Genomic DNA, 16,513 nt, shown 5'->3' with positions numbered 1-16,513 from the left:
ATTGGTTATAATTGTGATGATTATGGCGTACAGTTGATGAGAACCCCAAACTAACAATTTCAACTTTGGGGTTCTCATCAGCTGTACACCATAATCATCACAATTATAACAAACAAAGGCTTGACATATCTCACTTTGCATGTCATGAGTCTATCTCATATATTAAACTCCAGTAGCTAATGAAAACAATTGCTTACATAAATGGACTTTTCCACGATATTCTAATTTTTCGAGTTTCACCTTTATAAGCTCGTTTAAATCTGTAGTGAAGACACCCCAGGCGGGTTGGAGGAAGGTGGGTTTGGTGGGTGTGTGGCTCCCTGGGTGTCACCACTGAGGGGGGTGACAAAATGCCGGGCGGCACTCACTGCGGGGCCTGCAGCACGCCTGAGCCATGCATCTCTCCTGGGAGAGACGCGGTGGTTTGGGTCCGCCCGCTGCCTCCCCCCCCCCAGCTGTAGGGCAGCTGAGTGGGACGAGGCAGGCAGACTCTGGAGGCCCTGTGGTGCGCCCCACCCCTATGGGCAGCTCACCCCGTCCCTATGGGCGGCTCGCACTGCCCCTGGGCGTGCCACCCCAGGCACCCGAGCGGCTTCCTTCGCTGCTGACCCCGGGGAATACAGCTGTCAGTAAACAACTAACCCATTAGCCCAGTAACAGAAGTGGCAAGAACTTGTAAGAATGCAGACTCTACAAATGAAAAGAGGTGGGTACACTTCTGCTTGATTTAGGATAATTTAGCCCATGGGTTGCATGCGGCCCTCAATGCCTTTTGGGGGGCCCTTGCTAAGTATCAAAGAAGCATCACTAGCTGCAAAAGGAGTCCCAACGTCCAGGATCACTGCTGCAGTTAATGATCGACAGCAGGAGTGGCAGCTGCTGGAGAATGCAGGATTATGATGATTCATGTGGGGTTGTGGCGATCAGCAGGCAGGTGAGGAGGATAAGGCAGCCCTGGGGGAAAAAAGCTCAACAATTTTGAGCCTGATTTTTTCTTTTTCAATATGGCAACCATACATGGCCCAGCTGCACCCTTATCTGGACAGGGATAGCCCACCTTATGTCGCCTGTGCTCTGGTAACCTCTAGGTTGGATTACTGAAACGTGTTATACGTAGGGCTGCCTCTGAAGATGGTTTGGAAACTTCAGCTCGTCTTTTTGGCGTTTTTGGCTCAACAACATTCGGGGTGTCCTGGGTTTTTTTTACTTTTTGAAATATGGCAACCCTAGTGGCCTGTGGATTCTGCGTCAAAGTACTACTGTGGCCCACTTGGTCTGAGAGGTTTGACCGCCCTGGATGTTGGATGAGGATGGAGAAGAAGCAATGTTATACTTCTCTTCTCTCCTACTTGTGGTAGGTTGGAAGGCCCCCCTACATTTTATTATTCAAATTGTTGTTGTTGTTGTTGTTGTTGTTGTTATCATCACCACTGCCTGCAGCATACTATACTCAAAAGTGACTCTCTTTTGATGGTTGATAGTAATGGGTGAGTTTGGCCAAACTGCGAAAGGATAGGTGTGCCTGGCGTGCTCTGGTCCATGGGGTCACGAAGAGTCGGACACGACTGAACGACTGAACAACAACAACAACAAAGTAATGGGTGATGATATTAACCACTATATTTATCAACAACCATTTAAAAGGTTCTGGGCATTGCACAGCATATGAAATTATTAGGACTTTACTATGGAATCCCATGATTTCTGTCCCTATTTGTCTCTAAAGCAAGGCATTCCTTCTGTGCTTTATACTCCAGTCATCTCTGTTTTTCAGCACACTGACACCATGTGCCTGTGATTCTTGAGCTGGAGGCGGCTTCTCTGTGCTGTGTTTTGTCTGTCATAATGGTTCTTATGGCGACCATCAGTTTTATAAATGTATGGAGGGAACCCATCTGGGAATTCTGGCGTTAAGGGCTTCCTGTTCTGGAAAATTACTGCCCTTGGCGAGTAATGAATATATATTACCCATAGATGTACAAATAAAATTAGAGCTCAGTTTGTTTGTGGAATTAAATTCTCACAATTACGGATGGGGATTTGTTTTGTTAAATCTAAAACCTTTCTATAACAGATTCTTTTCAAAAAATAAATAAATCCTGCACCTGCACTGCTCTTGACTGATCCATTTTCAAATGCCATTACAGCCATTTTGGGGGCTTTTTCTATATTAGCAGTTTATAGCAAAACAAATGCACAGCTGTCAAGACATCCTCCAAAGAAGCACTTCAGTTTCAGGGATGTTGCATCTTCCAAGTACCACTGTAGGACTAATGCTATTCAGAATACTCTGTGGAGTGTGGTTGCTCAAACGCTATAGAAACTCACTGGATAATGCCTGTTGAAAGGTTCATACATGCCTCCACAAATGCGTAAGGGCAGTGCCAGATTTACGTATAAGCTAAACAAGCTATAGCTTGGGGCCCCACTTTCTTGGGGGCTCCCAAAAAATGTAAAGAAAAAAAAAACCTGGATGTACATTTCCAAAATATACTGGTAAGATAAAAAAACCAAATAAAATAAAACCTACATACAGCAACAGTGGTTTGTTTTGTGTAGGCTCCTATGATGTAAGCAATGAGCCCCACCTGCTAGCCCGCTCCATAAAATATCATTGGTTTGCTCATTTCTATAGATAGGGTGCCTATATTCTGCATGGACAATTACTTTGATAAAATACATATTTTGTTATGTGCAAATGGCTTTAGATAACTATTAGGCCCATAAATTACCATATAGCATATATTCAACACAAAAACCAGCAACAATTTGTTGTTGACAAAGGACAGCTGGACATATAAAGGGTCCCATTACCTTCAGTAGCTTAGGGACTCATCAAACCTAAATCCGGCCCTGTGTAAGGGGGCAGAATAATTATTCCTACTGGCCACATCCCTGTATGCTAGGATGTGTGCTGGACACACACCCTAGCTGTCCGTTAGGATCCTCCAGGCAAGGGGGGAATCCTGGGACAATTAAGATGCTTCCTATGTTTGTACATCTGCTTGAATGCATGGTCAATCACAATGGTGAAGAATGCAGAGACTAGGGAACGAAGGTGGCATGCATGTGGGAGCCTAACCAGTGGGTATAACCTCACCCCTCTATGCATGCAGGGTGTCCTGTGCAGTTTTTATGAAGTTGCTGGGCCTTTCAAAGCCAGAGTGCACCCACACTTTTAAGGGTTAAAAATCAAAACACATTTCCTTCCTTCCCTTCTCTCCCTGCTTCAGCCCTAGTTTAATCAACAGTGTCTCAAAGAGGAGGAAAATGTTATAATGCGCTGGAAGACTAAATGAGATCACATACTGTGCAGAAAAAGAATACTGCAATCTTTAAAAAACGGCATCCTTAATGTATGGGAGGTCAAGAACAAATAGTGTCAATCTAGCAACTTTTGCTTCTGTGGAATGCCCTCCCATCGGATGCCAAAGGAAATAAACAATTAATTGACTTTTAGAAGACACCTGAAGGCAGCCCTGTATAGGGAAGTTTTTAATGTTTGATGTTTTGTTGTGTTTTTAATATTTTGTTGGGAGCTGCCCTAAGCGGCTGGGGTGCCCAGTCAGATGGGCTGCATATTATTATTATTATTATTATTATTATTATTATTTACAAGGAATCTGGGAAATCAGATTATGCTAACACCACGTCTTTCAACTTGCAATCCATGTGGAGAGGGCAAGGCCAGCAGCCATTCTTCCACCCTCTTCCTCAGTGTGTGAGAGACCAGGAATGGATGGATCTACCCATTTTGGTTTCTCTCCATTTCCCATTTTTCCAGTCTGATGTTTTCCACATTGCCACACAGAAATTCACGGATATCTTATATATTTATTGGTTAAATTTATATACCATCCTTCATCAAGAGATCCCAGGGTGGTTCACAGAATAAAAGACAAGATAAAACACAAGATTAAAAACATTCTTAGTGTGAATTTCTTCTGATATACACATGCTTGTATGCAATTTCTCCTAATGTACAAATTTTGCAAAGCGATTTCGCCCAATATATTCACCTTATGCACACTTTACCCTAGTTTATGCAATTTTGTTAACATTGCTTGGCTGGAGAGCTGGAATGCAAAATTTGGAGAGGTGCAAGTCTTGTATTTCTGTCCAAATGTTTTTCCCCGAGATCGTGCAAGTTAGGTAGGTTCCCCTTTAAATGCAAACTGAATTGAATTCCTTCCCTACCTCTACTTATGACTCTACCACTCATGAGTGTAGTAGTAGTTCCTATAACACCTGCACCAATTCATGAACATTATGCAATTGCTCAATCTGCAAAGAGAGGGCTCGCATGGAAGTACAGTGGTACCTCGGGTTAAGTACTTAATTCGTTCTGGAGGTCCGTTCTTAACCTGAAACTGTTCTTAATCTGAAGCACCACTTTAGCTAGTGGGGCCTCCTGCTGCCCCACCAGAGCACAAATTCTGTTCTTATCCTGAAGCAAAGTTCTTTACCTGAAACGTTATTTCTGTGTTAGCGGAGTTTGTAACCTGAAGCATATGTAACCTGAAGCATATGTAACCTGAAGCATATGTAACCTGAGGTACCACTGTAGAATTTGCAATGGAGTTGCAATTTCTTGGTTTCAACCAATGTGAAATCTTCACATCAGCACTGTACTTAATGTCAAGACCAGGCATAGGCAAACTCGGCCCTCCAGACTACAGCGCCCATCATCCCTAGCTAACAGACCAGTGGTCAAGGATGATGGGAATTGTAGTCCCAAAACATCTGGAGGGCCGAGTTTGCCTATACCTGGTCAAGACTAATGGATGTTTGGAGCTGCCAGAGCAGATGTTTACTTCCTTTCTTCCATTCCACTGACCAACACTGCTAGCTTGGTGCAGTCATTGTAGACAAAAGTTAAGCTTTGCCCCTGACTCTTAATGGGGAAACATTCCATCAAGACAAAGAAGAAGCTGAATCATAGTTATACAGTTCACAGTATATTATGTCTATTAGTTATATATAGTTCAGCTACTGCAGTACTGCTTACTCAAAGCTTGGTTGCAAAAGTTTTGAAAGGTTCCACAGACGCATTCTTTTCTTTTCTTTTATCTTTAAAATAATTAAATTATTATTTTAAAGATTCTTAAGCAAATTAAGTCCCCAAACATCAAATAGCATTTTCCTCCTATGCCATATTGTTGATTGAACTAAAAAGGATGCAATTGTATTTTATAATTTACCTTGAAAAAAGTGTGATTAGTACTGTACAGCTATGAAAAGGTTTCCAATTGAAATGTTGTCATATATTCCCCCCCCCCAAAAAAAAATTAACATTGCACAGAAGGGCATGTCCTTGTACCAAAAAAGCAATTAAACTGCTTTCTTTGAAGTATGACACGCTTTATCATCCGAAATACCAAAAATACACTAAGCATAGCAGTTATCCTTAACAATGTTCTGAAGTACTGAAGTATAGCAGTACATATTGATCTTAATATAATGCTATATGGAAAAGCTATTTTCATACCCAGACTATTCTTCATTAACCCATACCCACAATTTTTGCCTTTAATTGCCCAATTCTTTGCTAAATTGAGACAATTTTATGATGTCCATACATTTCAGTTCTAATAGATCTTCATGCTTCCTTCAAAATATCTATTAGAATTCAAATGTATGGACATAAAATTGTTTATATACATTAAAATTTGATGCTATGAGTTTCTGGAAAATTTACCAACATGTTTTTTTTTTTAAAAAGAATGTTATCTTTTCACAACCATTACTTATCTAAAGTAGATTTCTTTAGGAAAATATAAAACTTAAATGACTTCCATGTGAAATATATAGCTGCTTTAGAAACAAAGTATGGTAACTTGCAAACAATCAGTGAAGACACAACAAATTTGCCAGTAGATTATATTTGTATGTATTATTTTAAATGATGGTCAAAAGTATATTTAAAATCTCTAAATTTCTCCCTGCATGAAAGCGGTGGGTGAGATCAACAAATGAGCATTGCATGTGTGAATTTGCCTTCTGGATCAAATCCTGAATGTACAAAACTCAGAAAAGTAACTGAACTGTAGCCAAGATCCAAATAATCATGAAACTCATCCCAACATCCCAAGGTGTACCCTCACACGCAACGAACGGCAACCTCCAAGGTCACCTGAGAAGATTCTGAAGCAGTATGTCCTATGGCACAGGGAAGAGTTGTTCAAATGAAAAATGAATAAGAATTTACAAAAGATGTATTCAAACCCCTTGTGCTCAGATCCTGAGCCACATATGCAGAGTCCAATGGATGACTTGCTTTGTCAAATGATATAAAAATGACTCCAGAGACACTCCTCTCCCTCAAAAAGATCTAGTCGAATTCTCCCCACAACAGGTGTCCTAAAGTCAGTGCCGGATTACGTATAAGCTAAACAAGCTATAGCTTAGGGCCCCACTCTCTTGAGGGCCCCACAAAAATTTAAGGAAAAAAACCCTGGATGTACATTTCCAAAATATAAGATAAAAAACAAATAAAATAAAACCTACATACAGCAACAGTGGTTTGTGTTGTGTAGGCTCCCATGATGTAAGTAATGGGCCTCACCTGCTAGTCTGCTCCCTAAAATAAAACTTCTCCTTAATTGTATTTCAATTCAACAATTACTCTGAGAAAATAACTATTTTGTTATGTACGAATGGCTTTAGATACCTATTAGGTCCATAAATTACCATATAGCATATATTCAACACAAAAATCGCAACAATTTGTTGCTGACAAAGGACAGCTGGACATGCCCCATTACCTTCAGTAGCTTAGGGCCTCATCAAACCTAAATCCGGCCCTGCCTGAAGTGTGAGACCTCAACAATCTACTCTGAAAAAGGAGAGGATACACAATAGATCAGGGCCTGAGAACATACACCTGAGCATTTGTCTAAGGAGTTTTTATACCATACCACGGTCCTATACAGGTCCACTTAGAAGTATCACCAAGTTCAATGCAGGAAAGGTAAACGGCGTTTCCGTGTGCTGTTCTGGTTTTCCAGAAGCGGCTTAGTCATGCTGGCCACATGACCCGGAAGCTGTACGCTGGCTCCCTCGGCCAGTAAAGCAAGATGAGCGCCGTGACCCCAGAGTCGTATGCGACTGGACCTAACGGTCAGGGGTCCCTTTACCTTTCCATTGTGTGTGTACACATACACAGTGTTGTTGTTGTTTTAAAGCTGCCTGTTCAGAATGGCTTATTCTTTAAAACAAGAACAGCCAATTTAAACATGCTTTTAAAAAAAGAGTATTTCATGCAGGGTGTAGCTTGGTTCCAGCCTAACTGTTAAAGGTACTGCAGCCTTTGCTGCAATTTATGGATTTAACATTATCTATTTATGTTCTTCATTGAAACAAATTCCTCAAAGTGGCTCAACACATTCATAAAATACGAAACAGTATTTAAAACTACCATGCTGTTGTGGGGGAGAGGACAATCCAATGGCACCAGAAGAGGGCATGGGATGTTGCTTTCGCTTGCTGTCATAAATTGTTTAAGAGTGGGAAATGTACGCTATGTGATCATTTTGAAGCATCCAAAGAAATAGAAGGGAGTAAGGGACTTTCCTCATATTTGCATAGTCTAGGGGCACAACCCAGCCAAATAAGTGGGTTTTTGTGTGTCATCTTGATTTTACAGGATATTTAAGCATGTGAAGTCTCTCAAGTTGAAATCAAGGGTGCTTAAAAGATTGCCTGGATTGTGGCTATGGTCCTCCCCCCCCCCGACAAGCCTATAAGCAGAAAATAAAATGAATCCAGCTATTAAATACCATTCATTTAGCACAATATTGCAGCTCAGTATGCACACATGCAATCCTATACACACTTACCCGCTGAACGCAATGGAATGCACGTCCAAATGAAGCTGCACAGCATTATACTAAGGAAACAATCCTATGTACCTCACTTGGGCATAAGCTGCATTAAGTACAATGGGATCTTTGGCCAAATAAATATGTATACGCAGGGCCGGCGCGTCCATTAAGGTGAACTAAGCAATTGCCTAGGGCGCCAAAATGGAGGGGGCGCTGGCCAGGTTTGGGCGGGACGGGCTAGCAGCAGCTTCTCCGCTGTAGCAGAGAGGTGCTGCTTGCCCCCTACACCACCCCCCGGCTCCCGCTAAAGCGGGCTTTGGCGGGGGTGGGGCGGGTGAGAAGCAGCTTCTCCGCTACAGCGGAGAAACTGCTGCTTGCCTCTCCACCACCCCCACCTCCCGCTAAAGCAGGCTTTGGCGGGGGCGGGCAGCGGGGGGCATCAGAAGGTGGTCTCGCCTAGGGCGCAAGAAACCCTAGCACTGGTCCTGTGCATACGCGGGTGGCGCTGTGGTCTAAACCACTGAGCCTAGGGCTTACCGATCCGAAGGTCGGCGGTTCGAATCCCCGTGGCGAGGTGAGCTCCCACCAACCCAGCAGTTCAAAAGCACGTCAAAGTGCAAGTAGATAAATAGGTACCGCTCCGGCAGGAAGGTAAACAGCGTTTCCGTGCGCTGCTCTGGTTTCGCCAGAAGCTGCTTAGTCACCTGACCCGGGAAAACTGTCTGTGGGCAAACGTCGGCTCCCTCGGCAAGTAAAGCGAAATGAGCGCCGCAACCCCAGAGTCGTTCACGACTGGACTTAACTGTCAGGGGTCCCTTTACCTTCACCTTTTAAATATGTATACGCAGTCCAGATGCATGCTCCTTTGCCTTTCTAGATCAGTTCTGAGAATATGCGAAACTAGAGCCTAGACACATTCAAAAGTAGTTCCATGAAGCCCTTATTTCTAAGCTAGTGTACACTAAACTGTAAGGCTCATCTTTTGCTATTTCTGACGGTTAAAGCAGCAATCCTAACTATGGGAAGCCAGATTACTTACCCTTTCTTAATTTAAGTCAGCCTAAGGTAAGACAGATCCAAACCCCATTTGGGAGCAAGACTACTGCCAAGCGAGACTGCCCAACCCTGTTTTGAGGGAGTTTAAAATAATGGCCTTAAACAAGCTGTAATTAAGAGTGTGACTTACACCCCCCCCTTTTTTTTGCTAGAATAAGTTCTGCTCGGATGCTAGGCCACATGATTGAGATGAACAGAGTTAGGATCCCTATGAAGTCTCTTCCCTGCCTGTTCCTGTCCCCAACATGCTTTCCTAGGGACTTAATACCAGCCTCGATCCAGTCAGCTTTGGGTCGGCTGGCTGAGCGTGGTCTGAGCCAAGACGAGCATTTTGCACTAGTGCATCTCCAGCTAAGCTAGGGTTGGGGACTTAAACCACTGCAGCCTCAGCTGACTGACCCAGAGATCCGCTGCATCCTAACACACTGGAGGATCTTGGGTTAAAGTTGCACCCTAAATCCCCAATCAGACTAGGATGTAGGAGACCAAAGTTCAAATCCTCAGTCAGCCATGAATCTCCCTGAATGACCTTGGGCCAGTTGCCCTCTCTCAGCCTAACCCATGAGTAGGCAAACTAAGGCCCGGGGGCCGGATCAGGCCCAATTGCCTTCTAAATCCGGCCTGCGGACAGTCCAGGAATCAGCATGTTTTTACATGGGTAGAATGTGTCGCTTATTTAAAATGCATCTCTGGGTTATTTGTGGGGCTTGCCTGGTGTTTTTACATGAGTAGAATGTGTCCTTTTATTTAAAATGCATCTCTGGGTTATTTGTGGGACATAGGAATTCATTCATTCCCCCCCAAAAAAATATAGCCCGGCCCCCCACAAGATCAGAGGGACAGTGGACTGGCCCCCTGCTGAAAAAGTTTGCTGACCCCTGACACACAGTTGCTGTGAGGATGAAATGAGGATGAAGTTGTAAGGATGAAATGTAACCCACTGGACTACTTGGGAGGAAATAACTGTGGGATATAATTGTAACACTAAAGTAAACAAACTGACTTCAAAGGGAATTTATATGCTCACAATATTTATATTGATTTAATTTCTTCAAGAAAAATAGCACTGCTATTTGTCTTTTTATGGCAACATGACTTACTTGCGGAATACTAAGGGCTATAATTTAGGTTGTGGGAAACCAGTATTGAGAGAAATGGAAAGGGAAGAGGCATGTTTGTCTCTAGTATTAATTTGCCCACATCATTATGAAATACACTGAATGGATGGTATTTAACAAATATTAATATTGCATGAGAATGGTGCTGGTTGGATAAGCGTGATTTACACTTCTAACAGCCAGAGTAACACCAATAACTGAATGCAGTCAAGTAAATGAGATTACTGAAATGAATTATTTAACAAATGCTGTCTGGAAACAATCATCAAGGGTGCTTTATATTTTTTGACAGCAAGGTAATTCGTGCTGGAGTGAGAGTGTACTGCTTATATACAAAATACTTGTCTGTTTCTAGTTTTTTTTAAAAATACACAGAAATAACTTCACATACTAGAGGTGGCTTAGGAGATTTAAGAAAGAAAATGGGGTTCATTCTTCCTGGAAGGAAGGGAAACTGAGGCTGTAGTGCTTCTCACATTTATTTGGGTGTGAGTTCCATTTAACACTGCTTTGAAGTTTTTTTCTACAATCAAGCAGTATATAACTTTTATCAAACAAACAAACAAACAAACAAACAAACAAACAACCAGAGCATCTACATTTGAGTACAAGTGGTTAGGCTCTCCCTGCCTGCAATCCTAAACCTACTTGACAAGTAGCAAGTACCTTTGAACTCAGCAGGGTTTATTTGCAAGTAAATATAATGTAAATCAGGTTACACAGCTCCCAATGCAGCATTCACAGAATGGTCTTCATCTTTAAGCTTTACTTGGAAGAAACATTTCTGAAATGAGCCTCCTTTCCAAGATTACTAGGATCATGCGGGGCCAGGTACTAGTATAGGACAAGTCAATGATTGCTTAGATGAAGAACGATTTAATGATCTGCAATGGGGCTAGACCTGGGCAAGCTGCTAATCAGCTCTCCTTAAGGTTTCCTTTACTTCTTAAAATACTTGCCAAGTCTGGTTGAACTTAGTGGGACTTACACCTGAGTAAACGTATTTCGACTCAGGAGCCACAGTGTTTTACTTTTATCAGCATTCTACAGATGCTCAATGAATGCCAGATCAACGCTTAAACATTAGTAGGCTACCATTTTCATCACAGTGGCAAGATTTGCTCACTGCTAGCTCTTTCCTTTATTTGAACAGGGCTGAGGAACCTCCATTCACCCCACAAAGAACAAATCTGCATCTGTTTCCAGGGAGATATCCATTCTTTGGAAAGGGATCTCCACGGAGGGAAACTCCTATACACCTTCATCATGTGATATTCGAGGGGTGTGTGTGTGTGTGTGTGTGTGTACACTAGGTATTATAAGCTCAGCTGGGGGTTTGGCAAAGAGCTTAGAATAGATAGACTGCAATCCTGCCCAATGATAGCAGGGGTCCTTTATAAGTCCTGGAACCAATCCCAGCTGGGTTACCTTTCTAGGATGCTCTTAATACAATGTACATTTCACCCATGGTGGCTGAGCATTTGGTGTGTGTGTGTGTGGTGTGTGGTGTGTGTGTGTAGAGCTTTAGCTATGGGGGTAGCCAGGTTTTTTGACCTGGGCGAAGCCCCCTGGGGCACCATGAGGCTCCAACCTGTGTGTTTGTACGCAAATGCGCTTGGTGGGGTGCCAAGCTGGTCTTTGACCAGGTGAAATAAAGCCTTGTCTGTCTGTCTATCTCAGTGTTTTTCACACCACTGTTCCGCGGCACACTAGTGGTGCCGCGAGATGTTGCCTGTGTGCCGGGGAAAAATTGAAAAATACTTTATATATAGTCAATATAGGCACAGAGTTAATTTTTCTAACATTTCTAATGGTGGTGTGCCTTGTGATTTTTTCATAAAACAAGTGTGCCTTTGTCCCAAAAAAGGTGAAAAACACTGATCTATCTATCTATCTCTAATCTTCTTTGTTCATATGTGTATACACGTCTCTCTGTGTGTATCACATACAGTATATATCTTCAATGTTAAGACAGGTGGAACTATTTCTTGTCATGACACCCCCTATTTTCCTGCTTTACAACCCCACCTTAAGGAATACTACTGTACACGGCTGGAAGGAGGCAAACTTGACCCGGAGAAGCCGCCAAGATTCCCTCCAAAGGGAAGAGTTGCCTTTCCCACCCCATAATGAAGAGGTTTCCACGCGCCCCCGCGACGCTCCAGCTTCCTTCGCTTGCCTGCCTCCTTCCTTCCTTCCTTTCTTTCCTTCCTTCCTTCCCCCTCTTCTTCCCTGCCCGCCAACTCACCCAGCACCACGGCGACGATGGTGGCCATGAGGAGCAGTTCTTCTTCATGAAGCGACCCGCAGTTGAAGCCCCTTTTCCGGGACGATCTGCTTCGCCATGGTGGCTCTTGGTGGTGATGGTGGTGGGAGAGAAAAGATGCTCGGGAAGGAGGAGGAGGAGGAGGAGGAAGAAGAGGCCGGCGGTTTGCGTTGCGGGGCGAGAGACAAGAGAGACACGCGCGCAAGAGACGGAGGCGACAGAGAGAGAGGAGCCGGCGAGTCTTTCCCTCAACGCAGAACGGCTCTCGCTCGCTCGCTTCGCGTTCGGCCGGCTGCTGGTTTCGCTGGAACGCGCGCGCGCGGGCACGTGGGGAGGGAGGGAGAGAGAGAGAGAGAGGGAGGACGGGGCGCCTTCGTCACGCTGCGGGGTCTCTCGGTCTCTCTCCTCCTCCTCCTCTCGTCGCCGACCGCTGCTGCTGCTGCTGCTGGCGGAGTCTGCCTGGCTCTGCGGCTCCGAGATAGCCAGGCGGAGAGGAGGAGGAAGAGGGGAGGAGGAGGAGGAGGAGGAGGAGAGGTGTGGTGGCGGCAGCGGCGGTGCCTCTGCGCGTGTGTGGCGGGAGGGCAGGGCGCGCGCTGTCTCTGCCAGGCGCATCCAAAACACTGGCACAAGGCGCGGCGGCGCGCTCTCGCTCCCTCACTCTCAAAGAGTCTCCACACGGCCCTGAGGCGCTTGCGCTTCCTCCTCGGTGCCACAGGTGCCAACAACTCCCTGCCCACCCCCCGGGGGTTGCCCGAACAGCACCACACAAAAATGCTCATGAAAGGGGCCGAGCGGGGGGGGGCGAAGCTGGCCTCCCCCCGCCCACAGGCTGTGCTCAAGAGCCGGGGGCTCGGTGTTCGTGTGTGTGCTGTGTGTTCGTGTGTGCGGCTTCGGCGCCCTTTCGTGAGGCGCTCGGCGACCCGGTCGGGCGCGAAAAGGCGCGGCTGCTGCTCTGCGCTAAGCGCGCTTCGAAGAAGCCGCGAGTGAGCTGAGGGAGAGGATGATGGCCGGGGCATAGGCGGCCAGGGAGACTTTCCTCGACCCGCCGCTGTTGCAGCAGCGCATCTCGTTCTGGGTGCCCATTCCCGGGTTCGAGTCGAGCAAGCGGGTGGGAGAGCAAGCGAGCGAGGGGCTTCCTCAGTTTCTGAGGCGAATCGCCACCCGCCGACTCTTGGCGACCCCGCTCTGAAAAACGAAACGGAAAGGCGGGAATTTCAGAGTAGAGAAGCGCGCGCGAAAAAAAAAATTTCGGTCACCTCTCTTCGGTGCTCCCTTAGTTTTGTTCACTCTTCATATCTCATTTCATTTCTCACACCTTTCGATATTGCATACACAAGGCGGTTTACAAGGCTAAGAAACGAATTCCCGCCCTACATTTATATGCCACCTTTTTCTCCTAACAGCTTTCAGGTGGAGTACTTGATTCTTCTGCTCGCCATTTCATCCTCACAACAACCCTGTGAGGTAGTATAGGACTGAGAGGCAAGGACTGGCCCCAGGTCCCCAAGTGGAGCTTCATGGCTGAGCAGGGATTTGAACCCTGGACTCCCAGGTCATCGTCCAACACTAGCCATTATGCACACACAATGCCACATGTGGATCTATTATATGCCTTGCTCCTCTACCTCCCTCAAGATAACTGCTTAAAGAGGTTTAATGTACAATTAAGCAGTATACAATCTCTGAATACAAATAAATAAAGACAGGCTTCTTCCCTGATCCCACTTTTCTCCTCACATCTGTAAGGCAGATAAGGGGTCGAACACCATTTGTGAGCAAGCAACACTCTGGTTTCATGCTTTGAGATTGTGGTGGCACTATAGTCAGGGTCAGCATTGAAAGCAATCTTGAGAAATTGCTTTAGGTAGCAGATGCCAGACCCTTTCCAATTTCCTCAATCTCTTCATGTCAGTAAAAACTCTGTTGTTTTTTGACATGTTAACACAAATAAATGTTTGAAGTCCAGCTTAGTGTAATAGGTCATTTGATACTGGTGGTCGTTCTTGGCACATCCACATTCACAATCCCTCAGGTTCTCATCCCCATTCTCCGCAATGTGCCAAGTAACAAATCTGTATGTCCCCTTAGAATAAAAAAGTTGGCACCCTCTGAGTTAATCATTGCAATGACCATACGGCCAGGGCTTCTTCATTTTGTTAAATTACATAAACCCAAGCCACTTTGCGAAAAATCAGTCTCTTGCAGTATGCCCCCTAGCTATTTTCAACTTGTTGGAAATATTTACAAATTTCAGTTTTAAAAAGGCGAATGAGCCAAGCACTTGCAGCAATGTACAAAATGCTTACCTGCTTTGTTTCACATCTCCCTCGCCGCAGAAACAAGGAAGAAAGCAGAAAAAACAAATAAAGGAAAACAACAGCGTACACCTTTCCTAACTTGTGAAGCAAACAATTTGACATTGAACAAAGATGCAGATGGATAAACATTATGTTTGTGTAGTTAGAGCTATTTATTTCATTTCATTTCTGATCAACCTTTCAATTGGCAACCAGGTCCACAAGTTGTCATATCAATTCCATCAGGCATGGTTTCTCCCAAAACACCCTGGGAACTGTAGTTTGTTATGGGTGCTGAGAATTGTTAGAAGACCCCCTATTCTCCACACAGACCTACTGTTCCCAGGGAAGAGGGAATTGATTCTTAAAACATGCTGGAAATTCTAGTCTTTGACTGTTTTAAGTGATTACGATACTATTCTGAATGTATATTGCGGGTGGAACTGAGAAAAGGAAATCTTAGAGTGTGTTGCAGGGGGTAGTGGGCTGGGTGTCAAGTTAAGGTTTAGCTGTGAAGTCACTTCTCAGTAGTTATTAGGCTGTTTTATGATAAATGGGGATAACCTCATGGACACTACCTTGGCCTCTTTGGAAGGAGTAATAACTTTAAAAATGAAATTAACAAATAGTTTATATTAGAAACGGGCAAAACACAAGAAATAAAAAACAATGCAATGCAAAATATAAACATTTTTGGTTAGTTATCATCTCCCTCTTATGGTTTAATTTGAATGTCATTAAACAGGGGTTTTTTTGTATTAAGGTTGACAGATATTGGCTCCCATCCTAGATGAAGATTCAGTTTGGTAGTTTTTTGTATGGGTAACCAACCACAAATCTGTAATTAAAAATGTCTCAATAAAATGAAAAAGAATTAAAGGTACACCAGGCTGATGGATCACTCTAAAACTGCTGAAGTTATTTAAAAGATGAACACAATAATGGAAAATGATGGTAAGAGATTCTATTTTGGAAAAGGTTTGCAACTATCATAATCATGTCTGCAATGAACCTACTGTACTTGGTCAGCAAACAAAAAGCAATATTTTATTATTTGGTGGTGTTCCCCCCCCCTTTAAATCCCTTTTTGATCTTTGTACCCTATTCTGCAAGAGTTCACTTCCAAACACAACATTTTCCTCAAGCACAGACCTTAGGAATTAATCCCCAAAGGAATACACATGGGGGGGGGGACATTACCGGTACATTGGAATACTCACTGTCAGGGGGGGGGGGAATCTGTGAGCTGCAGGGAGAATATTATTCTGCTCTCAAGATTATAAAAATGATAAAATCATCGCTTGATAACCAGAGATGTAGTGCTTGACCTGTGACCTCTCCCCCCCCCAGCCTTGGCACTCCCAGCTGAGCTACACCACAGGTAATGTGACTGAGTGAAGGAACTCTGGTCTTTCTAATGGGCAGCCGAAAGAGTGGGTGCCCATGTACACACTGCAGTCCTGGGTGTGGGGTACTGCCTAACCAAGAGCTAGGCAGTCCTACATAGGTCTGTGTGCCCTTCCCTCTTGCCTTGCAGGAGTTTCTTGGAATCCAGCCTGGCGTTCTGTTCTGCTACTGTCCTTTAGATGCTGTTATAGGCACTCAGCTCATGCTGTTGACCCCTTGGCTCTGCAGGCTGGTTTGAGGGTTTGTCCAAAGCCCTGATGTTGTCACAACCTCTCTCCTGCCTGTTGCCTTGCAACTTCTGTTCACATCTCAACCCCCCAAAACTGTACCCTGCCCATCTGACTGGATTGCCCCAGCTCCTCTGGGCAGCATCCAAAAATATAAACACAATGATAAAACATCAAACTTTAGAAACTTTCCTGTACAGAGCTGCCTTCAGATGTCATCTAAAAGTCAGATAGCGTTTATTTCCTTGACATCTGACACAAGGGCAACTCCACGGGTGGGTGCCGCTGTGGAGAAGGCCCGTCTGCCTGGTTTCCTTGT

The 16,513-nt window shown here is 44.4% G+C and overlaps 2 protein-coding genes across 2 annotated transcripts in view; both read right to left on the bottom strand.

Annotated features, from left to right (window-relative positions):
• The window catches only part of LOC117060857 (excitatory amino acid transporter 3-like), a 42,010-nt gene extending 29,737 nt beyond the window's left edge, over positions 1–12,273 (bottom strand). The window contains exon 1 of the mRNA XM_033173424.1: positions 12,246–12,273. Coding sequence (XP_033029315.1) covers positions 12,246–12,273 — 28 coding nt within the window. The remainder of the gene's footprint in view (positions 1–12,245) is intronic.
• Positions 12,274–13,400: 1,127 nt separating this feature from the next.
• Positions 13,401–16,513, bottom strand: part of LOC117061100 (excitatory amino acid transporter 3-like) — a 32,788-nt gene continuing 29,675 nt past the window's right edge. Inside the window, exon 7 of the mRNA XM_033173787.1 lies at positions 13,401–13,448. Within this exon, the coding sequence (XP_033029678.1) occupies positions 13,401–13,448 (48 nt within the window). The remainder of the gene's footprint in view (positions 13,449–16,513) is intronic.

The sequence above is a fragment of the Lacerta agilis genome, chromosome 16, assembly GCF_009819535.1.
Source record: "Lacerta agilis isolate rLacAgi1 chromosome 16, rLacAgi1.pri, whole genome shotgun sequence".
NCBI classification, from domain to species: domain Eukaryota; kingdom Metazoa; phylum Chordata; class Lepidosauria; order Squamata; family Lacertidae; genus Lacerta; species Lacerta agilis.
The sequence above is the reverse complement of the archived record's forward strand: the minus strand, read 5'-3'. Positions and strand labels throughout refer to the sequence as shown.